Source organism: Miniopterus natalensis, chromosome 11, assembly GCF_054644295.1.
Source record: "Miniopterus natalensis isolate mMinNat1 chromosome 11, mMinNat1.hap1, whole genome shotgun sequence".
Classification (NCBI taxonomy): domain Eukaryota; kingdom Metazoa; phylum Chordata; class Mammalia; order Chiroptera; family Miniopteridae; genus Miniopterus; species Miniopterus natalensis.
Genome location: NC_142091.1, coordinates 20,599,412 through 20,624,367, shown reverse-complemented (window position 1 = coordinate 20,624,367; position 24,956 = coordinate 20,599,412). Strand labels below are relative to the sequence as shown.

The 24,956-nt window shown below is 41.8% G+C and overlaps 1 protein-coding gene across 2 annotated transcripts in view; it reads left to right on the top strand.

Annotated features, from left to right (window-relative positions):
• Positions 1–2,590: 2,590 nt before the first annotated feature.
• Positions 2,591–24,956, top strand: part of ARHGAP42 (Rho GTPase activating protein 42) — a 226,419-nt gene continuing 204,053 nt past the window's right edge. Inside the window, exon 1 of one of the 2 annotated variants that reach the window (XM_016206762.2) lies at positions 2,591–2,881. In XM_016206762.2, the coding sequence (XP_016062248.2) occupies positions 2,728–2,881 (154 nt within the window). In that variant the 5' untranslated portion in view covers positions 2,591–2,727. The remainder of the gene's footprint in view (positions 2,882–24,956) is intronic. The other variant, XM_016206763.2, reaches the window with a different exon arrangement.

The window sequence follows — 24,956 nt, the reverse complement described above, 5'->3', positions numbered from 1 at the left end:
AGAATTAATAGCAGGACTTTTATTTAATGAAAAACAGGAAGGGATTATTATATTTTATCCTGTTTCATATCTCAGCCACTGGCATTGGATTTAGTTTCTTGGAACGGCAACATGGCAAAAGTTGAAAGGAAACTGTTTGGTCTGACTGGTTTTTTGTCTTTTGGCTATGTGATGAATAGATGTAAAATCAACTCAGGTGGAAAACAGTCCCACTGCTGCTTCTGTAGCTCTGTTAACTGACAACAGCATTATTGCCCCCCCCCACCCCTCCTACCCAAATGAGGGGTATTTAAGTGACAGGTACAAGTTAGACACTTGGAGTTAAAATGACGGTAATGGTGATTGGCCATTCTTCCAATGTTTTGAGGTCTAACCATCCAGCAAGGTCTTTAAGTCTAATTTTCCTGGCTCAGAAGAATTTAAATCAAACTCATCAAATACACTGTTTATATCTCTTATCTGTCTTAGTTTAAGGTTTATGTGCTACTTTTAATGTTTATGTGTACTTAAAAAAAAACTATTTGAAACTAAAAGTCTTGACAGTCTGAAACTTAACTGGGAAAAATGTCAAGCACTTTAATGGAATTTTTCCCATGATCTGTAGAAGAGGTTTTTTGTTTTTTTAACAGATGGTTCAAATGGACAAAGCAGTGAAGACAGAAATTAAAAGCAGATCCATAAGAAAAATATCGGTTCTCAGAAATCCTAGAGACGATGGCACAACTAGCTGTAACACAGCAGTTTCTCTTGCTGTCAAGCTCTGGAGAGAACAGAAATTTATTAGGTGATCCTCTACCAGAGGAGGGGTAACTGCCCCTTGGTGGGAATTAACTATTCATTTAGGACTCTAGCCAACTTCAACAATTTGGGAATCTCCATGGCTGTAGGGCAGTTCCAACCAGGTGCCCATAAAAGATATAATATTGTGAGGCAAATAGGTTTTCTTCTACAAGTGGGCTCACCTAAGTCCGAGGTGGCTATTTGCGGGATGGGGAAGACCTAAAATCTGCCCACCTTCCCAACAACTTGGAAAAACAATAAACAGCCCCAGGCCTACGAAGGTTTCGTTTTGAACATAAAAACCCCCACTTTCTCGGATCAATGAAGTGAGCGGCGGGAAAGACACAAGAAAACTTTGCAATCTGGAATTTAAAGGCATTCCGTGGAGACGAGTGAAGTAAAATCTAAACTAATGCTTGAAAGTAGCACCTTCCAACCAGGCTTCAAAATGTTCTCGCAAACTTCAGGGAAAGTGAACGCTGGTTTCTCCCCCAGATGATTCTGGGGAGTGGGTGTGGTGAGAAACGGGGGGTAGAAGAGCTGTGTTGGGAGTTTGAGAGCCGTCTGTGGAGTGCAGGACCCCAAGTTGTCACCATAGGCCACAGGGCGCCAGGAGAGGGGACAGGGTTAGCGCCCGGGTCCGGCCAGAGCGCGCCTCGCTGTTGGGCGGCAGGGGCGCGGAGCCCCGGAGCGCAGCCCGCGGGGAGCGGGTGGGGGCGGAGGGTAAGCGGGAGAAGGGCGGGGAGGCGCGGCGCGGGGGGCGCGCGGGGGGGGGGGGGCAGAGGGTAAGTGGGAGAAGGGGCGGGGAGGCGCGGCGCGGGGGGCGCGCGGGGGGGGGGCAGAGGGTAAGCGGGAGAAGGGGCGGGGTGGGTGCGTGGGGGGCGCGGGTGGGGCAGAGGGTCAGTGGGAGAAGGGGCGGGGAGGCGCGGGGGGCGCGGGGGGGGGCAGAGGGTAAGCGGGAGAAGGGGCGGGGAGGCGCGGGGGGCGCGGGGGGCGCGGGGGGGGCAGAGGGTCAGCGGGAGAAGGGGCGGGGTGGGTGCGTGGGGGGCGCGGGTGGGGCAGAGGGTCAGTGGGAGAAGGGGCGGGGTGGGCGCGTGGGGGGCGCGGGGGGGGGCAGAGGGTAAGCGGGAGAAGGGGCGGGGAGGCGCGGGGGGCGCGGGGGGAGCGGGGGGGGCAGAGGGTCAGTGGGAGAAGGGGCGGGGAGGCGCGGCGCGGGGGGCGCGGGTGGGGGCAGAGGGTAAGCTGGAGAGGGGCGGGGGGGCGCGGGGGGGCGCGGGGGGGCAGAGGGTAAGCGGGAGAAGGGCGGGGAGGCGCGGCGAGGGGGGCGCGGGATGGGGGCAGAGGGTAAGCGGGAGAAGGGGCGGGGTGGGGGCAGAGGGTAAGCGGGAGAGGGGCGGGGTGGCGCGGGTGGGCGCGCCGAGGCGGGAGGAGGGTCTCCGAGCCCGGGTCCTATTTGCCAGCTCTCTGAGCCTGCGTCCGCGGAGGGGGAGGGTTTCCCCGGCCGGGCCGGAGCGGCGACTGGGCGCTTCTGGCTCAGCGCACAAACCACTGTCAGGACCGCGGAGCGGAGCTGCCGGAAGTGCCCGCGAGCCGGAGGCAACTTTCCTGCTCCCGCCGCGGCCCGCCGCCGCCGCCGCCGCCGCCCCGGTGCTCGCAGCGACCATGCGCCGCGACGCCCGCAGCCTGAGCCGACCCGCGCCCCGGCCCAGCCCCGGCGTCTGCGCCCGCCTCGCCTCCCGGGAGGACTGAGCCCGGAGGCGCCCGCGCACCACGGGAGCCCGGCGCAGGCGGCGGGGCGCGCGGGGCCCGTTTCCTCTGCGCAGTCCCCTCGCGTCCCGGCGCGTTCCCCGCGACCGCGCGTCGCAGCGCAGGCCACGGTCTCCGACTGTCCCCGCCCTGACCGCCGGCCCGGACGTGTCCCCGGCGGCCGCTGGCAGTGCCTGTGCCATGGGGCTGCCTACGCTGGAGTTCAGCGATTCCTACTTGGACAGCCCGGATTTCAGGGAGCGCCTGCAGTGCCACGAGATTGAGCTGGAGAGAACCAACAAGTTCATCAAAGAGCTGATCAAGGACGGCTCCCTGCTCATTGGGGCGCTGAGGAGTAAGTGGAGCCCGCGGTGGGGGCGGAGAGGGCGCGGGGTCTGGGCTGTGCCCCGGGGCGCGCGTCTGCGGAGTGGGCATGGAGCAGACGCAGCTTCTTTTGTTTGAATGGGTTTGGGGACAAAAGCTGAAGAGGTCCCCTGCTGGTGGCCAACAAAGTTTGTTCTTAGGTGTTCTTAGGCATGTTACTTCCATGCCTACAGAGGAGGGAAAGTTCTCCACTGGACCCTGGAATGTATCCTGAGTAAAGTTGCACAAAAACCATCTTTTTGTATAACGTTCCTGGAAAAAAATGCTGGGGACTATTGTTTCTTTCTTTCTTTCTTTCTTTTTTTTTTTTAAATCCTTAAGGAAGTATTCAAGAGTTTGCCTTAAGGTAGAACGAAGCTGCTTTGTTTAGTGATATTCAAATAATATGATTAATTTCTTATGTCTATCAGTGGCTCATCATTGGGCACAGTTAATCACTGAGTTGGCTTTTAAAAAAATATGCCTTTGTAGTTTTGCCGTTTAGTAAGGTGATGGAAGATGGCATGGACCATTTTATCTCTATACGGGTTATCGTTCATCTTAATTTTTGGTTTGCATTGCAAATCTGGTGTTGGTGGAGTCACCGAGGATGTGAGTTCAGTGGCTGAAGGCCAGTCAGAACTTCTGATCATCTATAGGAAGTAAAGACTGCCCTTAGGGGTTTCTCCCACCTCCTGCCCCACACCCCCCGGGATCGGGATCTTCACTGTAATTACTAAGACCTTAGGAAGTCTTAGGAAAAGAAACTCCAGAGTTTCTCTTATAGATAACTGAGTGACTAAACGAGAGGCTTGTTACTCTTCCCATGCCATATTTACATCTTAATAGAGACTTCTCAATGCTTTAGCCACTGAAAAGAAACCTTGTACCTCTGGCCTCTGACGGCTGGTGAGTGTAGTATTTTCATAAGGTGGAGAGGCCTTTCGGTGATCTAGCAATCCCCAGGACAGGTGTTGTAGGGGAAGCGTCATTGTATATGTTGAGTGCAAGGTCAGTAACCACATGGTGCCGGAAAAAGACAACATTAGCATCTGACCAGTACTGTGAAGCATGTGTTAATAATCGTAGGGATGGAGCTTTAGCAAAATGTATTGAAATCAGTGTGCTTCCAAATCCTTTTTTATTTTAACCATCCCAAAATGCTAGAACATTTACTTATCACTTATGTTACTTAACTGGGTAAAGAAAATATGTTTGATGCCCACATTCACTTAATTTCTGAATTTGAGGCTACTACTGATAACAGTATTTACTGATTTGTGAAAATATAATTTATCTGAACTTCTTTCCATCCTGTGTATAGACAAATGTGAACTCTCTTTCCTTTGGGTTTGCAAATCCAGCTTGAGGTCTTGGGACTTAGCCTCTTGTCCTCTTAGAGAGCATGATGCCTCCTCTTGGCCTCTTAGTGAGCATGATGCCTCTTCACAAAGTTTCCCCACCTCAGAGTGCTAAATGCTGAGCCAACTCTTGCTGGTGGGGCCAAATGGTCTACAAATGACATTTCTCTTCACTGCTGGAGAACAGTTTCAGTGTTTCAAAAGTTGAAAATACTTACATAGCTGTGATGAAAGCTCTGAAATGTACATCATTTTACTAGTAACGTGGTGCACTTTATTATGATTTTTGAATCTAGCCTTGTGAGTATCAGGTGATTTTTCTTCTTAGATCTGTTTTTCCCTTCCTAAGTGAAGAAATCTTGAGAGTGTAAGTTTCTTGAATGTATAGACCCTGCCTTGTTACTTTGGCCTTACGCACTTAAATATACAACCTGCTGTCTTTCTAAGATTCTTAGGTTTGTGATGAGAGTATATTATGGTCATGTGCTATACAACAACATTTTGGTCAATAGCGGTGGGGCCATGAGATTATAATGGAGCTGAAAAATTCCTATTGCTAGTGACGTAGTAGCTGTCCTAAAGTTGTAGTGCAATACATTCCTTACGTGTTTGTGGTCACACTGGTGTAAACAAACCTACTGTGCTGCTAGTTGTATAAAAGTATAGAACATACAATTATGTACAGTACATAGTACTTGATAATAAACGACTGTATTACTGGTTTATGTATTTACACTACAATAGTTTTTATTGTATTTTTGAGTGTACTTTCTACTTAAAGTTTGCTGTAAAATAGCATGCCATGTAACACCAGCAGCAGCCTCATGTATCTCCTGTTTATCGTGTCTCTTGATTGTATATTTTGTCTTGTACTTGATTTAACCTCATGTTGTTTTATAAATTTAGTGTAGCTTCGGTGTACAGTGTTTATAAAGTTTACGGTAGTGTACAGTAATGTTCTGGGCCTTCACAGTCACTCACCACTCGCTCTCCAACCCATCCAAAGTGACTTTCAGTCCCGTAGGCTCCATTCATGGTAAGTGCCCTATGCATGTGTAGCATATTTTATCTTTTAATGTTTTTTTTAATCCTCACTTGAGGATATGTTTTTATTGACTTTATTTATTCATTTGTTTATTTTTAATCCTCAGCTGAGGATGTTTTTACCATTGCTTTTCAGAGAGAGTAGAAGGGGGAGAGAGAGAGAGAAACTTTGATGTGAGAGAGACACATCGATTGGTTGCCTCCTGCACGAGCCCCGACGGGGGCCAGGGATGGAGCCTGCGACCGAGGTACGTGCCCTTGGCCGGAATTGAATCTGAGACCCTTCATTTCGTGGGTTGATGCTCTAACCACTGAGCAAGACCAGCTAGGGCTGTTTTTACCGATTTTAGAGAGAGGAAGGGAGAGAGAGAAACACCCATCAGTTGCCTCCTGCATTCGGCTGACGGGTGGAACTTGCAATGTGGGTAGTGCCCTGACTGGGAATTGAACCCTTGACCCTTCAGCGCATGGGACAATGCTCCGGCCACCTGAGCCACACTGGCCAGACCCCATATTTTATCCTTTATACCGTATTTTTCCTGCACCCTTTCTGTGTTTAGATATGTTTCGATAAATAAATACTATAGTGTTACGATTGCCCGTCGCATTCAGTGCAGTGGCATGCTGGACAGGCTTTAGCCTAGGAGCAGCCGGTCCTACTCTGTAGCCTAGGGGTGTAGTAGGTTATGCCATCTAGGCTTGTGTGAGTCCACCCTGTGATGTTTGCACAACATCGAAAGCACAGTCGCCTAATGATGCGTGTCTCAGAATGTATCTCCGTCTTTAAGCGAAGCATGACTGTACTTTAACATTTGATAATTACTCTTCTCATTGTGGAAGGAAAGCGTTTTATTCCTTGTTAATAGAATTCCCAGCATCACCTGCCAAATACGAAGGATTTGAAGCAGAGGAGGGACCCTTAAAGTCACATGACGGCACTAGTTTTTTCTCACCAAGCCACCTTCTGTCCCTTGGAGAGGATGCTCTCAGGCTGGGCTGCAGCTGCTAAATGCCTGCTGTCTGAAGCTGCCGGGATAGTAAGATAGGAGTGTGACTAAAGGACACGAAGCCTGCTTAGTTCTATCTTAGATTCAGCAAGGAGCCCCCCCCCCATCTTGCCCCTTCTCACTTTTATTTTTCTGCGTGAGAAAGTCCTCACCTTCCCTATCTTGAAACTACGCCTTTCCTTCTCTCTACCGACTGTTTCAATAGTGTAGCCATTATCCATTTCAGCTTTATTTTTAGAACTTTGATGTTATTTTCATTAATAGTTAATGGTTTCTTACCTTCCAGTATAATCAATACAATTAATGGTTTATACTTCCCAGTATAATCAATACATTTCTAAGTGTCTTCTAATGTTTTCATCTTAGTTAATAACTTTTCTGGTGAGAATTTTGGCATGCACTTTTGGTTAATTCATGCATGACTATTCCAGTAGGAGTTACATATGCTCCTTGATCTCTGGTTCAGGATGTAGATGTCTTTAGTAAGAGTATTTGGAAGGATCCTTATAAATGAAGACCTTAACAAGATGATTTCAATTTCAACTATATGTAAGATACTTAACATATTTTTAAAATAAATTATTGCATTTCGAATTCACATCCACTCTGAGAAAATGGATGACAGTTTATTAAGTGGATTGACATAGACTTGAGTTTAAGTTCCAGACCTGTCAAATGCTGTGTGATAATTGGTAAGTAACTTAACCTCTCTGGGTCCTGCCTTTTCTGTAAAATGAGAGAATATCTATAAAAATCTTACCACTAGGATTATTTGTTCATTTTGTTACAGGCCACATGGATGTTTGGTGAGTGGTATTTGAGAATATTTGATACTGATGAATTGGGTTTTAGTTCATGCTGTAGGACTCAAAATCTCCAGCCTTTTCCTTAAATGTTATTCCACAAACTTTGTTCTTTAACAGGTGCTAGTCTTGAAATTTGAGTTGTGAAGTCATAGGCTAATTTTCCTTATTAATTTTCTCCTTTCATGTTTCAAAGAAACATTGCAAAATGTTTCTCATATATGTATACACACACTTTGAGTAATTATAAAGGCAGTGTTTTAAAAATACTTTTCATTTTCAAAATTGAGCTATTAGCTGTTAAAGTGTGTATATCTTTGTTGATTTCAGAGAGAGGAAAGGAGAGGGAGAGAGAGAAACATCAATGATGAGAGAGTCATTGACCAGCCACCTCCTGCACGCCCCCCACTGGGGGGTCGGGCCCACAACCCAGGCGTGTGCCCTGACCTGGAATAGAACCGTGATCTCCTGGATCCTAGGCTGATGCTCGACCGCTGAGCCATGCCAGCTTGGCTGTATACATTTTTTTGGGACGCCCAGTATTTTCCCTTTTATTTTCCCTTTCTTTATACTTTTGAATTCAAAGAACCCTCTTTAAGTAGAGCTTTGTTATTGCAAAAATAGACACACTCCTCTCCCTTCCCCCTCCAAAAAAAAGAAGATACAGAGAAAAGAGAAAAAAAAAAGAGACCAGAAATTGAACTGAATTGAATTGACTGGGTGGGGAGAATGTATCAGCTTTCTTGACTCCACCCTGCCCCACAGCTTCAGGGCCAGCTCTCCTTTCTTATCTCTGTCTCCTTCCTATTAATGCCTTATAAGGTAGAATCAGCCAGCCTTTTCCTCTGCCTTTAGGATACTGTTTCTCAGGTGTACGTGTCCTTGCTTCTTTGAAAGGAAAAAAAATTAGTGGGTTCTACTATAGATTTAATTATTTAGTATGATAAATAAGTATATACAAGCATGAAACTATAATTCTTATGCTTATTCATACAATCTTATTCAAAGCAAATCAGTTTACAAATTAAATGTAAACAGTACTGTGAAATCAATAAAAACCTTTTCAACTACATTTAATTAATGGAATGGGTGATGTTTTGCTGAAACAAAATTCCCTCTCATGTAAAGACTGCTGATAATATCTTGTGTTTTGATGATTCATTTTCTCACTGTTTTTCTCAATTGAAACTGTTGTTCTTTAAAATCTTCCTGCCCTGATGATGGCCTTCTCTTTATTACAAACTTTATTTATTTATTGGTCATATTGCCTCTGTCCTGAAAGCCTAGTTCCTGGCACTAGTGATCCATGACACAGTAAGAAGGGCACCTGATTTGAGTGGTAGAAGTTGGTTGCTTATAAGTTGATGTAGAATGTGTGGTTAATTGATACACTAGTAAGAGGTAAGCACACAATTTCTTAAAGGCATCTACCCTTGCCCGGCTGGTCGTGGCTCAGTGGTTGAGCACTGACCTAGGATCCAGGCGATCGGGGTTCGATTCCTGGTCAGGGCACATGCCCGGGTTGTGGGCTTGATCCCCAGCAGGGAGCGTGCAGGAGGCAGCCGATTAATGACTCTCATCATTCATGTTTCTCTCTCTCTCTACCTCTTCTTTCCTCTCTCTGAATTCAATAAAAATATATTTAAAAAAATAGAAAATAAATAAAGGCATCTAGCCTCAGTGTCCACAGACCTCAGTTTAAAGCACACTGCTATGGTGCCCTTGTGATCTGCCGGTTAAATAGTTGTTTATAGTAAAAAAGACCCTAAATGTAAAGGCGACATTGAAATATCTTAGAAAGGGTGAGGTAGGTACTCCTGCCTTCCATTTGCTGTGTTTCACAAACTCGCCTTTCGCCAAGCTTCACTCTCAGCCAGACTCTATTTTGTGTATGTTCAGGTTCCACTTTGCTACCAGTTTTTGGTGGCACAGGGAAGGAGTTAAAGAAAAGGTAAGAAAAAAGAAGTTTAAGAAATTTGAAGGACTTCCTGTAGTTACTATGCTACTTACTTAGCCCTCCTTCAGCTTTCAGGGAGAACTGCTGCTGTTTTAGGCTCGCTTTGGTATTTGAATCTGCACCTCGGTTTTGTTTAGTTCAAGTGGAACTCTTCTTCACCCTGCGAGACCTCCTTCACTGCTGCTTATTCCACGAGGGCCCTTTTGCTTGTTTAGCCGGGCAGCTTAATCAGAGGTGTGGATGTGGAATTACTGCAACCACTCGTTTGGTTCTGACAGCCATTGGAATTTGAGTTAAGTGAGCAGAAATGACTGCATTCTTCAAATGAGCTAATTAATTTTAGGAACTGCTAGATTAAGAATGTGGTGCTTTAAGGTTCTGCTTCAGAGACACGTACAAATAAAAGCGGTTATACTCAAGCTTTTAAAATGGGAGCCTTGGCGCTCACCGAAGGGGAATTAAATAGGGCTGGCTGAGTACTTCCCTCTGCCCTCTTCTGATTCTCTACATGAGCTTAATAGGGGCCCTTTAACAGCATGTATCTTTATTTCCATTGGATTTCCTTTGTCAGAAGGTAGTAATTGAGGGGCTGTCCTGTGAGAAGGCCAGGGAATGGGTTGCTGGGAGACAGAAAATGTTTCCTGCCTAGTGCAGAAGAATGGCTCACCAAGAGCCACCTTTTACATGGCCTCCTGTGAGTTAAGAGCAAGGTTCTCTGAAAGTGCAAAAACTCAGGTAATTATTAAACTTGTAAGTCAGTGAGAAGCTGCTTTAACAAATATCCTTTCAATTTCTTAGGGCACAGTGTTAAGTGTGTTGATGCGTAAGTGGTACTCAGATTATATAAGAAAAATAATAATGAAGCTTAATTCAGTGTGGTTTTGATGTCAAGTGTAATTTTATTCGAGTAATACATACATAGAGAGTAACAACTCTTATCTAGATTTATAAAGAGAAAGATTAGATAAGAAATTTTAGAGTATTAAGCCACATTCAGTAAATGTTATGCAACAGTCGGATGTTTACTATGAACAGATGAGACAGGGTGAAGGAAAGGGGGGTTATGTAGTCTTGAATCTCATGAATATTGTTTCTTGTCAGAGTTGATTGCCACCTGTTCTGGCCCCAGCCATCCCTGCCGTCTGGATGGTAACTTCCACTCATTTCAGCCTTCTAGGCAGGTGCCAGCCTCCCCTACTCCCACCTGCCACCCACCAGTCTCAGCTTGCAGCTCTGCCCCGCGGCTTCCTTTTCCCACCATCCAGCTGAACATCTGCCCAGCATCTATTAATCCTGATAGTGTATCCTCAGTGGATCTGGCCTCATCAACCAAGGACTTGCTACCTGCTTCTTGTTGACTTTCATCCCGAAAATTAAAACCAGTTGCTGAGCATCTGGCTCCTAGGTGCATGGAATCTGTGCTTCATCTTTGTCGCTGCCATATTCTGGGTTTAATGGCTGGGTTTTGTATAAATGTAGCAAGTTCCATAATATTTGTTGATCTTTAACTGCCCTCGGAGCAAAGGAAAAGGGCCAGGTTGCTAACAGGACAAGTCAATAGAAATGTGGTTATTTTAACAGTTTTGTCTTTGGTCGGGTGACTTTAAACTTTGGTCTGGATATTTCTGGTAATTTGGACCCTCTTCTATGGGACTGCATCTAACTGGAAGGTTTTGGTTAATCGGCATACACCGTTGGTCAGATCTACAGCAATCTGATCTTATTATCAAGAATGCAGTTATAATGCTGAAGAGAGTGTTATGGCAGATCACGCGTGTGCAGCGCTCTGTGTAAGGAATGTGGCTTGTTTCAGGAAAAGTGAGTTGTGGAATAGTAAGGTACTTTATAGTAGCCGATAATCTTCATGCTTCCCAACCTTTGTCCTTTGTTGCAGAGGCGTGTATGCATAACAGGAGAAAAAAAACACCTCTAATTTTCTAGGGTTTTGAAACTTTCATTGGAGAATAATTTATCTAATTGTATTTTTTACATGGAATGTGGTAGGGAAAGATAGGATACGACTAATAACTCTTGGTAGATTATTTTATGTTATTGTAGATTTTTTTATTTTTTAGATTCTATGGTAAAAGTCTTCATTCCTGATGGTATTTTAAAAATGCCCAATCATGACTTTTTTCTGTGTCATTGGTTTATCTGAGTAGGGTGATCATCGGTATAATGGAGAATATTTTGTGAAGGACAGAGAACCACCCTGTCATAGTTCTCAGTCTCAGGTGGTATGAAAAAGACTGGGAAAAATACACCATGTGACTTTGCTACGCTAATAACACTCTCCTGACCCTTGGCTTTACTCTGGGAAAAAGTGGGTGGACACTAAATGACCCTTTTCATTTGGAAGTCAGACACATTTCTCAGTAGTGGAATTTCTATGGTATTTCCTCACAAAAATCTAAAAAGCAGTACAGCTTGCGAGTTTATGAAAGACAAGCCAAATAGTATTCCCTTGTGAGTAAACATATACTGGAGCTCATCCAAATGAAAGACCCAGCTTCAGTTCTCTCTTCAGTACACCAGAGAAGTAATGGTTTCTTTCAGAACACTGGTACGTGCTCCTGTGTGGAGGGGAGTGATAAGCAGCTAATAGAAGTGCATAGTGTATTATCTTTGTGCAAATGGAAGCTATGTCAATTGATTTACTTTGCCATGGTGAGAATTTTCTCCTTTTCATTTACGTAATTTTCTTATTCCTTAAAATGTCTGAATGAAAGATAGGTCCCTCCCACCCCCTGCCCTCAAATAAAAGGAGCTGTGGTGCTGGTGGGAGAGATTAGCAAGGGGAAGCAAATTAAAATTACTTGAGAAAACAATTTAAGTATTATCATTCTGAAACTTGGATTTAACATTGTGTGCCTTCTATGAAAGAAGTGATTATATGACACTGGAGAATCAAAGGAATAAGAGATTAGCCTTCCAGCCGTTTTAAAAGTTGGTGGTGGAAAAATTGAGGGACAATGAAAAATGTCACCATAGGAGACAATAAGGGTGACTTTTTAAGGGGTGCACTATTTGGGAAGATTTTGGAAAGCCGTGTACTCATGAAAAAATGATTTGAACATAGGCGGTAACAGGCAGGGAAGTTTAAAGGCTTATACTGACTACTTGTCAATCCTGGTTTCCCTTAAGTGACCATTTCTAACATTATTATTACTTCCTTAGGATCCCAGCTCCATAATCGCACCTTTTTCTCAGTATTGTGATCTTGCTGAATTCCTGTTCCATTTTCACTTATTTCCCCTACCCTCTGAATGGTGGTGGGCAGGGATTCCTTCTTACCCCCTTTACTGTGCTTTCCTTGTGTGATAACATCTGCTCCCTGCTTCCAGCCTGCTTTTTACCACCTGCCACCACCTGGATGGACTCAAGCACCTCAGACTCTGTGTGAAAGCGAAGTGTTTCCTTCCCCTCTTTGTGTTCTCGTTTGTTCAGTTATATGCTCATCCACCTGTCATCTCAGAGAGACATCTCAGTCCTTCTAGCTTTTCCCATCTCCTCCAGTTTTTCTTGTTGTTTTCTTTAGAGAGAGAGAGATCAATTTGTTGTTCCATTTATTTATGCATCATTGGTTGATTTTTGTATGTGCCCTGATCGGGTATCAAACCCACAACCTTGGTGTATCGGGACGATGCTCTAACCATTGGGGAGCTACCCAGCCAGGGCTGTCTATTCCAGTTTTAAATTGGAATTTTTTCACTCCACTCAGATTCTAATATTTGGTTAGTCCTGCAATTCTATGCCCACAATATATTAAATTTGGTTTTATCTGCCTGCATAATACTCCGTGTGTGTGTGGGGGGGGGGGGGGCGGGAGGAAGGGGGGAAGGGAGGGAGGGAGAGAGAGAGAAATAATTGTTTTCCCTAGCTTAAAACAACAGAAATATACTCTCTCACAGTTCTGGAGGCCAGAAGTCCAAAATCAAAGTGTCGGTAGGGCCATGCTCTCTGAAGGCGCCAGGGGAGGGTCTCTCCTTGCTTCTGGCTTCTGCTGTTGTCCATAATCGCTCCAATCTATGCCTCTGTAGTCACACGGGATACTCCCAGTGTGTCTCTGTCTATTAAATTTTACTTAGTCTTTTGAATATAAGCTTCTAGGTGCACGGATATCTGGATTCTGATCAGCTCTGACCACATTGTGGATGCTTAGTAATTGCTAAACATGAATCAATTTGCATTTTACTAAGAAGTGCATGATATGGAGGAGGGTTTTGAATATCTGTGGAGTGAATAAGCCAGGGAGTGGGGACTACAAGCTTGCTCTTTAATAATCCTCCCGCCAGGCTTCATATGTAACTGCTCTGGCCTGGTTAGGGCTGGGTAACCCAGGGGACAACAGTGGGCACCAGGACTAGAATTTAGTCCTGGTGCTGCCACTAAGTAGTGGCATGAGCACAAGTGATTTGTCCTAGACCCTGTTTTCCTCAAAAATGGGAATAGCATTTGCCTTATATTTTTTGTACGGTTCTCGTGTAGGCCAATGGAAAAAATGCATAATAGCATTATATAAAAATGTAACATTTCCATTTGCTTTAGGCAGGATCATTGTAATCCTAATAATTTCAGCTTTTTTCAAGACTTTATCAGGTTCTTGTCAATATTGTTATCATTCTGTGGAAATAAGATTATTGAAATGGAAATGCTTTAATTGAACATTAAAGCATGGGCTTGTTTGTCCCCCAAATTAAATCAGTTTGGTAGGAAATGGTTATAAAATGTGCATGGTTTTGATTTAGCTTTTTTCTGTTAAACAATGAATAGTAATCTACTATGTTCTGGGAATGAAGAAAGCATTAGGCTGGCATTTAAGAATTAGGACCAGGCAGCATAGACTTTAAGACTTTGTGGACATATCTGCCGGTGCTTTAGTTCTGCTTCAGGTCAGTGGTCTATAAAGGTTATTAAAAATGATGGTTACAGCTTGCACTTGTCAGAAGTAGAAAGTTTCACAAAATATAACAGGCCAAACTACAGATGAGAGATCTCTTTTCCACATTAGTTTCTGCATTGAAAGTGGCTTAGAAAAAAGTGCTGCCCTAGGTGTTCCTTGTGCTGCACAGATGTTTGGTGAATGTAAATTATGTTTGAGGTGAGATCATCCCAGTGGTTATTAGTGAGAAAAGAAAACGATGACATTGGTAGGGCTGGAGTAGGGAGATTTGGGGAAAAAGGAACATTTAATTAAGAATTGAAGAGGAAGATTCATTTGGCTCAGTGAGAAAATTGAATTGAGCCCGTTAGCTAGTTGATCCAGGAAAGGTGGTGTGATTGAATTGGCGTCAGACTCACCGAGAGAAGACATTTGGATGATACTCTAAAGATAAAACAGATGATTTAAAAAAAAAAAAAAAAGATATTTCTTAAGGAATCTGTGAACTTAAGGGGAGTTCTGCCCTGGGGCTGGGGGAAGTAGGGTACAATGAACAGGAAGTCTGGCCTTTGGGACAGCTTGGGAAGTGAGGCAAGGAAAAGGCCAGCCTTATGGGTTAAAGAAAAAAAATACCAATCCTCAGTAATCCTGAGCATGGAATCCCAGCAGGTGAATGAACACTTCCAGTGTCTTTATTGATTTTTAGAGAGAGAGAGGAAGGGAGAGGGAGAACCGAGGGGGGGGGGGGGGAAGGGAGAGAAACATTGATGAGAGAGAAACATTGATTGGCTGCCTCCTGCACGCCCCCTACTGGGGATGGAGCCCACAACCCTGGTGTGTGCCCTGACAGGGAACCCAACCAGTGACCTCTTGGTGCATGACATGACACTCAACCACTAAGCCACACTGGCCAGGCCAGGTTGTCAGATTTAAATTCTGTTGGGTGCATGTCTTTTTCTTCCCATTATTGCCTTGGTTTCTCTGACTGCTCTAAGGAAATTAGAATGCTATGGATATTCATAGCTGGCTGAATGTGATGCTTGGGCACACCCACTGATGGGGTGAGAGAGGATGAGACAGGGATTCAGAAACACCATGTCAGTTGCAAGACACTCTTCCTACTTTAAGTCCTTAGGCTATGGCTTAGACTTTTTTAATTTTTGAGATTTTTGTTTTGCACTTTGGTCAGAACATATATTAATTTAAGCTAATCCCAATTTATTCAAATAATCTGAACATTAAATCTGCCTAGAAGAAACAGAGAGGAAGTGCTTTTTAGGCAAGTTTAGCATTATCACTCACACATGTGCAGTGCTAATAGCGTTTAATCTTTAGTCATTAGAACGCTTAATGTTAATAGGTTCATTGAAGATTTAACATTAACAGCAGTCAGCCTAATAGTAGAAAGAGCCTAGGCTTTAGAATCAGAACAGTTCATTTTAGTTCTGCCCCTTATTAGCTATATGGCTGTGAGCAAGTCACTTGGCTTTTATTGTGGGTTTTCTTTGTCTATAACCTGGGAGTAATAGTTATTTCATTTGCATATTTGAAGGATTAAATAAGGTAACATTTAAAGTATTTAGAACAATGTAGGGTACTTGGTATTAAATATTAATTTTCTCACCTATCTCATTTCTAGCTAGTTGTTAAGACTAGGAAGCAAAATTAGATCAGAGTTAAAAACAACCACCACCACCATATTTTATTCAAAAAAGAATGTGAGGTGGCTTTCCTCAGCACAACCTTTACCTTACCTGGACAAATGTACTGTATACAGAGAGCAGTACATTTAATCTTGATATAATTGCTGACCATGTATCATTGCTTGATATCATGAAACTAAGCCATTGCTTCTGTGGAATATTTTAGCTATCTTTGTAAGGACCTTCCCACCTCTGAGATTTTACGATTTTGTAAAAAACAAGGTGTTCATCATATTTTATTTTGATGATTTGATTATTTTGATATAATAATCAGTTAGATAGACATGAACAGAGTAGGAACGAAAGGCCAGGTACAGGTCACCAGGGCAGAAAGCCCTGAGTGCGTAGCAATAGCAAAATTGGGAACACAAATATTATAGTGTGGGACCTCACCTCCAGGGAGACCTTTCCTCCCCTAGCATATCACTGGTCATACTGTTTAGACCCCCTGACCTTTTATATCACTGGTCATGCAGTTTAGACCCTTCCCTGACCTTTCCTCTGCTAGCATGTTGCTAGTCATGTGGTAGACCCTCTTAGAGGGGGAACAAGGGGGCTAGAAAATAATCTCATATGACTCTCATATAAGCCCTTGCATGACCTCTTCATTAAACATTAAGCTTTCAGGACAATGAGGTTCTGGCCTACATCGAATACTATTAGGAACAAAGCCTCAGGTCTGTTGACCACAGAGACAGAGTTTTGGTCAAACCAGAGATAACATCTAGGCATCAGTTCTGTTTCAGCTACAGGCTCAGAAAGACAGCAAGACCAACTGGGGCGATGCCATCACTGATATCAGGACCAGCTTTGATGACTAATGACCCCCCGCCTTGGCACTGATCAATCAGTGGAGGCCAGGACCCAGAGGAGACACACCCAGAAAAGCTGATGAATATTCTAAGATCCTCTCCTGAGGCCTCATATAAAAGCCCTTAAGACGAAGGACCCAGTGGACACTCACTCTCCGGAGCACGCTGGTACCTTTCCACCTCTCCTTCCCCCAGGCATGTTCTCTTTGCCTTTCTTTCTCCTATGCTCCAAGGGCCCGTCTTTTGCTTCTGTAACTTGTTTCTTGAGTCCACACAGCCTAGCTGGCTCCCTTCTTCTACAGCTCACTTCCTTTACTTCTGTGACTTTCTTTATAAACTTTCACTTGTATTTGAGTCTTGACTCTGAATTCTTTCTTAGCGAGAACTCAAGCATCACGGTCTAACATTCTTGTGCCACTCACCCTTAAAAATTTGCCTGTTTTTCTCCCTAGCAAGTTAGCTCCATAGGAGTTGGCACTAAGTCTTTGGGACTCTGGAACTGGAAACATGAAACATTTTTCATACATGTCCATTAAATGACTGGACTTAACGAAGTTGTGTCAAACTAATATTTGGAGATGCAGAAGTCCACAGGTTGTCACTATCTACTTAATGTTGGAACCAATTTTGAAACTTTGTATACAAAGACAAATACCTTAGTGAAAAAGATGGTTGCGTATTAAGTATATTTACCAGAATGAGATTAATTAGAGCGTGCTTATTCAAGGAATTGGTATTTGTATTAAAGGATGAATTTTCTCTTCAGCAGTGACAATAATATGTATTAATTCAAATCCAAGAGATAGTGCCAAGAAAGTGAAACTGTGCAAGTGACTTATGTTATTTATTATTTGTAAAAAAGTATTATATGTGTTATTTTGAAGATGCCATTGCAGAGTGCTAGTTTTCATTGTATGGGAATGCATTCTATTAAAATGCCATTTATTTTAAAAACAGCATTATTGAGGTATAGTTCACTGCCATAAAATTTACCTTTTTTTTTAAGTGTACAATTCAGTGGTTTTTCATATGTTTACAGGGTTGTGCAAACATGACCATCTAATTTTATTGAAAAATTTTTTTTTTTAGCTTTATTGAGGTATAATTGACAGATAAAATTGTCTGATATTTAAAGCATACATCAACATGATTTGATATACAAATACATTGTGAAAGGATTCCCGCCAGCTAGTTAATTAACACATCCATCACCTCACATTTTATCTTTCTCTTGTGTATGTGTGAGAACATTTAAGTTCAACTCTTAGCAAATTTAAATTATGTAATACAGTGTTATCAACTACAGTCACTATGTTTTATGTTAGATCCTTATACCTCATTTGTCTTATAGCTGAAAGTTTGTACCTTTTACAACCTTTCCCTATTTCTCTTACCCCCAACCCCTGGCAACCATCAATCTATTCTCTATTTCTATGAGTTTTACCTTTGGACTTTTTTTTTTTTTAAGATTTCATGTATGAGTGACATCACCCAGTATTTGTCTTTCTCTGTCTGGCTTATTCCACTTAGCATAAGGTCCTCATGTTCCATCCATATTGTCACAAATCGCAGGATTTCCTTCTTTCTTATCGATGAATAAAATTTTATACATACATATACATACCACATTTTCTTCATCTATTTATCTGTTGATGGACACTTCGATTGTTTCCATATCTCTGCTATTGTGAATTATGCTGCAATGGACTTGGGAGTGCAGATCTCTTCAATATCCTGTTTTCATTTCCTTTGAATATATACCCTGAAGGTATATATTCAAATTTTTTGAGGAATCTCTATACTGTTTTCCATAGTGGTTGAACTAATTCCCACCAACAGTGCACAAGGGGTTCCTTTTCTCCACATCTATGCCTATACTTGTTATCTCTTGCCTTTTTTTTTTTTAGATGTATCTTTTATTGATTTCAGAAAGAGGAAGGGAGAGACAGCCGATCAGTGATGAGAGAGTCATTGATCAATGTTAGATTCCTGTGCCCTGACCAGGAATCTAACCGTGATCTCCTGGATCCTGGGTGGATGCTCAACTGCTGAGCCATGCTCGGCCAGGCAATCTCTTGTCTTTTTGATGAGAGTCATTCTAACAGATGTGAGGAGATATCTCATTGTGATTTCATTTTGCATTTATCTGATGATTAGTGTTGTTGAGCATTTTTCCTTGCACCTGTTGGCCATTTGTATGTTTTCTTAAGAAAAATGTCTGTTAAGGTCTTCTGCCCATTTTTAAATCAGATCGTTTGTTTTTTTGCTATTGAGCTGTATGAGTTCTTTATATATTTTGGAATCAGTATCTAATTTTAGAATAGTCTCATTGCCCTAAATGAAATTCCATACCCAATAGCAGTCACTCCTCATTCTTTCTCTTTAACCCCTGGCAACTGTTAATAATATACTTTTGTTTCTATAGATTTGCTTGTTCTGGAGTTTTTGGATAAATGGAATTATACAATTTCTGGTACTTTGTGATTGACTTCTTTTACTTAGCATATTTTCAAGATTCATCTATATTTTAGCATGTATTGGCACTAAATTCCTTTTTATTGCCAAATATTAAATTATATGGAAACATCACCACATTTTGTTATCCATTTATGAGTTGATGGACATTTTGGTTATTTCCTTTGTTATTTGCTATTATGAATAATGCTACAAACATTCGTGTACCTGGTTTTGTGTGGCCATATGTTTTCATTCTCTTGGATATTTCCCTAGGAATGGAATTACTGGATCATATGGTAACTCTGTGTTGGAACTCAACATTATAAACAGAAACTTAATAGGTTTTATAAGCATTTATATTACATTCTTTATGATGGGAAGCAGTTTGAGAGCTAAATGTATGTTTAAAGCAGAGTTATAACTTCCCATAACAAATTCAGATATGGCCTTTATATTTGTTGGAGAAAACAGAATCACTTGGTGGATATTTAAGGAGGAAACATTTCCATGGTGTGTGTTTTTTCTTCATTTTCCTTAGAGATAGATAAGTTAAAAATTTCATAGTATAAATATAGGACAATAGCAGTTTTTACATATGTGCAGAGAGTGCCAAGAAGAGTAGAGAGGAAGAAAACAGGAGTTAATGCAAGGAAAAAAGTATGTTCAGGAGAGATGTGAAGAAAGAGCATGGAACAGTTCCTCGCCTATTCGTTCGGCATACTTAGTTTGCTGTATGTCAGATATTGTTCCAGGCCTTGAAAATATAGAACAAACAGAGGCCTAGCTCTTCTGGGTTTACATTTGCTGAGGGCATGCTGCTGATACTGCTTGGTGGTAAGACTTAGTAGGTACCATGCTTACCCTTTATCTCCTAGACAGCCTTTCTCTGTTTCACAGGGTAACTTGTACATACCTCCATTATAGCGGTCAACACGGCCTAGGCATCTCATATGAGAATGTGAATATCTGTTTTTCATCCACTCAGATCTATTCAGGAAATTAGGGATCACCTAGTGCACTTCAGGCCTATACTGGGTACTGAGCGTGCGTGTGGCCGAGTGGCCCTATGGAACACCATGGAAATGTTTCCCCCTTAAGTCATTTTCTTTAAGCCCTGGTTTTCTCATTTTTACAAAGGGGGTAATAATAATACCAACTATTTTCTTAAGGATTAAGTCTTGTGAGATATACCTAGCAGCGTGCCTGATACATAGAAGCCAGCAAATGGTCAATATTATAATCACACTATATCTTTTAACAACAAAAATGAAGTAACCTCAATATTAAAAATGTTTAAAATGGAAAACATTTTCTATGCCTTCCTGTGATGATCAACTTTATTTTATTTTTTAATTTTATCTTCCATGTCCACATGAACACACTTAAAATAGAAAAACAATAATGTATACCATTTATATAAAAATTTATACCATTATATCAAATACCTCCCTTGCTTTGGCATACTTTTTATTATTAGCATATTTACAGCTAGAAGTTCTCAGGTTGACGATGACACTTATGTGTAAGTAATTTAAAGCAGTTTACATATGAAATGTAAGTGAAGTCTGCGAGGGTTGCATTTTGAGTAAAGAAACATCTGCAGTTTGCTACAGTTCACCAAAAGGAAATTGGATCATGTATCAGATATGTGATTGAATAAGGCTTTCATCTTTTAAAGAATTTTTCCCGCTTAAAATCTACATCCATCCGTTATTCTGAAGTGAAGCTTGTGGTACATGCATTGTGACATGGAGTTTGGGGAGCCCCAACACGTCCTGCTATTAGAGTGCAGCTGCGCAGCTGCTGAACTTAACTGGAAATCAGAAACAAAGATTTTAAGCTTCTTCAGGCTCGCACATTTAGGTAGCTTCATTTTCATAACACGAACATGGACAATTTAGTCAATTCTTGCATGTTTCTTTTCAGACCCTAAATTATTAGTTTTTAGGAATTAAAAATCACTTCATCAAAGGATATATTACAAACACTGTACTTTTTAAAAGAGGTTACTTATCAAATTAGGCAGAGAGGAGAGACTTGTTCCTTACGGCATCTTTTGGCTTTAGGCTCTCAGTTCTCTTTGCCCCTGCTGCTCCAGCCCCCTCAAATTATACATGTGTACACACCCCTAACCCAGCTTCCCCTGTCTTATCTATGGTCTGGGTCTCTTCTTTTGTCTAGTACTCTGCCAGGTATGTATTTATTGCCAGGTGGCTGTTGAATACGTGGTTATGCTGAGTTTGTTAGAATTGAGCACAGAGATACTCTAAAGCTTGGGACTCTAGTGACCACTTATCAAATCCAGAGGATACCATGGTCATCATTTTACTGGACTGCTGTGTATTTGACTCTGTTAGCCATTCCTTGCTTCCTGAAGTTTCTTGTCCCTTGACTTCCTTGGAGCCATAGTCTCTTACCAGTCTTTTCATCAACATTTCCACTTTTTCTTCACAGTCTTTCAGAATGCCTTTACCTCTTCCTTCCTCTTGAATGTAGGTGTTCGTCTTGCTCAAGGAGAACATTTTCTCAACAGATGTAAGGTGGTGGTGATATTTACACACAACCAACAGGCGGCATCTGTAACATAAAGGGGGAAGATGAAAAGTAGGTAAGTGAGCACTAGACACAGGGCAATTGATTAGCCAAAGGATAAATACAGCTGTTAACCCTTACCGGGAGTCAGAGAAATGCAAATAAATACAAGAGTAAGTTACCCATTTTTTTGCCTGTTAAATTAGCTAAAATATTTTTTAAATGCCTTTTGCTAATTAGGTTGTACTAAGCCTCTTACTTTCATTATGCCACTGATAGCATTGTATATTAGTAATACGTTTCAAAAACTTTAATGGGTTTATAGGTACTGAACAGTAATTCCAATTGTGGTGCTTCTTCTGCAGCACGTAATACTAATTTCCTACCCAGCACCTATGTCCTCTCATCCTTTCTGCAAGAACCCCGAGTTTGTCCAGGAATACAGCCCTCCCCCAAATCAGGGGTAAATCCTGATTAGTTGAGTCACTGAAGGTAACCCATTTCCTCCTGCTGGTGTCTCAGTTCTAACCAAGGAGGTATGAGGGATGTCCACTGTTTCAATTTTAAGTAACCAACAGCGTCCCTGTGATTTTTGTTCCCAACCTATATAAATAATTAAAATTTACTTACAGTAGAAAATAATTAGAAATGACAACTAATTCAGTAAACTTTAACAGTAGTTAACTTATCTAATCAATTAAATATAACTCGTATGATCCAAATCTAAGAAAAAGCAAGGTACAGAATTGTGTACATGCTTTTGCCATTATATGAGAAAAAAATATGCCTGTGAAAAAAGTTAGTGAAATCTACCAAAAAGAAAGGCTGTATAAATGCACTAGGGTGGCAATATCAGAAAGATACCCCCTACCCTCCACGTAGTGGGGTTAAGGACTTTAGTGAGACCCTAGTGGGAGGTGTTGGGGAGAAAGTCCTGCTGGTTGTCTCCCTCCAGGTGTGCTCACTGTTCTTCTGCATGGGGGTGGGGTGGGGGGATGGAGTGGGAGGCCACTAGCTCTCAATTTCTAGCCAGTTCCTGAAAGTCGAGGTAGAAGCTGAGATAGTATTTCTAGTCTTTACTCTTTAACTACATTTCTTTCCAATCCATTAACAATTCTCTGTAAATAATTTGCTAGCGACTTCATTTATAGTCTTCACATCCTTTATCTACTTTCCCACCCTCCAATTTCTGGCTATTTAATTTGCTTTCTCTTTTTTTATCTGGTTCTCTTTGAGCAGTTTCTCTCCTCAGTCCTTTAGAAATGGCACATTGGGGCTATCAAAATATACATATCAGGCCTGGGCTGTTTTGTTTGGTTGTGTTAAGCACACCATTTTCATGGACAAATTCATTATACCTGGTGTTTTGTTAAAATATAACTAGTATTAATGACCATAAGGGTTCTCCTGGAAAACAGATTTATGTTTTAAGGATGTTGAGAATAGATTTCTGGCAAGGGTTAAGACACAGAACCAATGGGGAGTTCTATTTCCTTTGTAATGTTTTATAAACTATCAGAAGCAAATCTAGTTCCTGTGAAAATTCGTCATTGGAAAATAGGACATTATCTTTGCGGTAACGGATACTGAAACAGATGGGTCAGGGTTACAGGGAGAAAGCTTGAGACTCAGAGATGGCGAAATGGGAGTTCTACCAGCTGGTAAGATTCGGCATCAGTTAGACCAACCTGGGCATTGGTCCTGACCATATGATGCAATACACAATCTTGGGCGACTCCTTAGCTGTCTCTGAGCCTTTTTCTCTACTTTAAATTTAGGATAGCTGTCTGCCACATAGACTTATTATGATAATTAAATCCATTCATAAGTCAGATAATTATTAATCACCTACTGAGGATGAAGCATTGTGCTAGGAACATAGTATTCTAAAGTAAAAGATTAAATTAGAGAGATAACTTGGCTTCTCTTTAATTTCTGCTCAAAACAGTTGCAACTTTTAAAGCATTTAGTCGAGAGGAATTTGGTATGTTAGGAAGTATCAGCTATTTTTTTGCTATACTTCAGGGATTTCTTTAGGGAATCTGAAAAAATTTGTTCCTTTTGATGTGTTACTGTTAGTGGCCTGCTGTATTCATTGCGTTTCCATTGCCAAGCTTAAGTGTGAGCAAAGTATGTTGTGTTCTGTTTACTTTGATAACCCATGGGTTTGTATTTTTAATGTGGTTTGTAATATTTTATTGTACTTATCATTCATCCTTTCTAAGAAAATTTTATGCCCCAATTGTCTTATCTACTCTTTTGTTAATGAAAAAGAAAGAATAATCTAAGGTAAGAATTTTGGCCACTCCGACCAGGTATGGTTTTGTAATACGGTATCAGTATCCTGCACTTTCTGCTATTTAAATCATGAGTAACCACAGTGGGCAGACTGATGCAAAGATTTCTGAAATCCTGTTTTTGTGGAAATAGGCGCAATCATTTTAGCAGAGGTTTTAAATGACCTAGAGACCATGAAATGATTTGCTCAAAGAGCATTAAATTGTATTTACCTGTGAAGTCAGTTCTTTAAAGGTGCAGTTGTGAACAGGATTTTGTTAATGGCATGTCATATTCCTAACCCTGCTAAACAATATACAAACCCTTCCAAGGATGAACAGTGAATTGAATTTTATATTCCCTTGTATGTGTTTTTTTTGTGCGTGTGTGTGTGTGACATTTGAGATAATTCATTCCCACTAACCCCTATTTCCAGAGTTTACAGGGTCCTTTATCTTTCTTCTAGCACCAGGGGGAAAGGGAATTCCAAAATTTTAGTGTGAAAGGAATTTTGTTAAGCAGATGTGACAGCTTTTAGCATCTGGCTATGGTTCTTGGAAGGCCCGATGAAGAGGTGGTAAACATCAGTCAGAGAAGAGAAGAGATACCTAAGTCTCTCAGATTTTTTTTTTTTCCAGGTCAGGTTGAACTACAGCAGATGGATCTAAAGAATTCTTATTTAACTTTTACTTTGGATTCCAAATTAATTATACCCTTGTGCAATCTTGCTAACTCTTGTCTCCAGTTGGAGGAAAAGGGAAACTAATTTCCTCTTTCTGTCTTTACATGGGTAGGCCTAGGACAAGACTTGCACAGTGGCAGCAACAGTCTGCCTCTGAGGGGCTCCCCCTCCCCATGCCATTTCCTGTTGTACTTAACTTGCTTCTTGGGAACGTGTTTCTCCAAAGATGGTAACGAGAAAGAATAAGCAGTGCCATTCCTGATGGCTGTAGAGTATCTGCATCCTGATGAATTAATCGCTTCTTTTTCACTACTACTGGCCGCATTAAAATGTTTTCTTTTTTATTAAAACCATGATGGAAACGAGTAACAGAATGTCGACACAAAGAAAGCTAAATGGGAACAGGACTTGCCTAATATCTCCCAGGAAAAATACAACTACACAGGCTGTTAAGGACCTTGTAAGAGGCAGGAAGTAGTGGTTCCGTTCTTGAAAAGCTTACAAACTAAACAGAACACAAATATGTGCACAGAACTAAAGCGATGGTTTT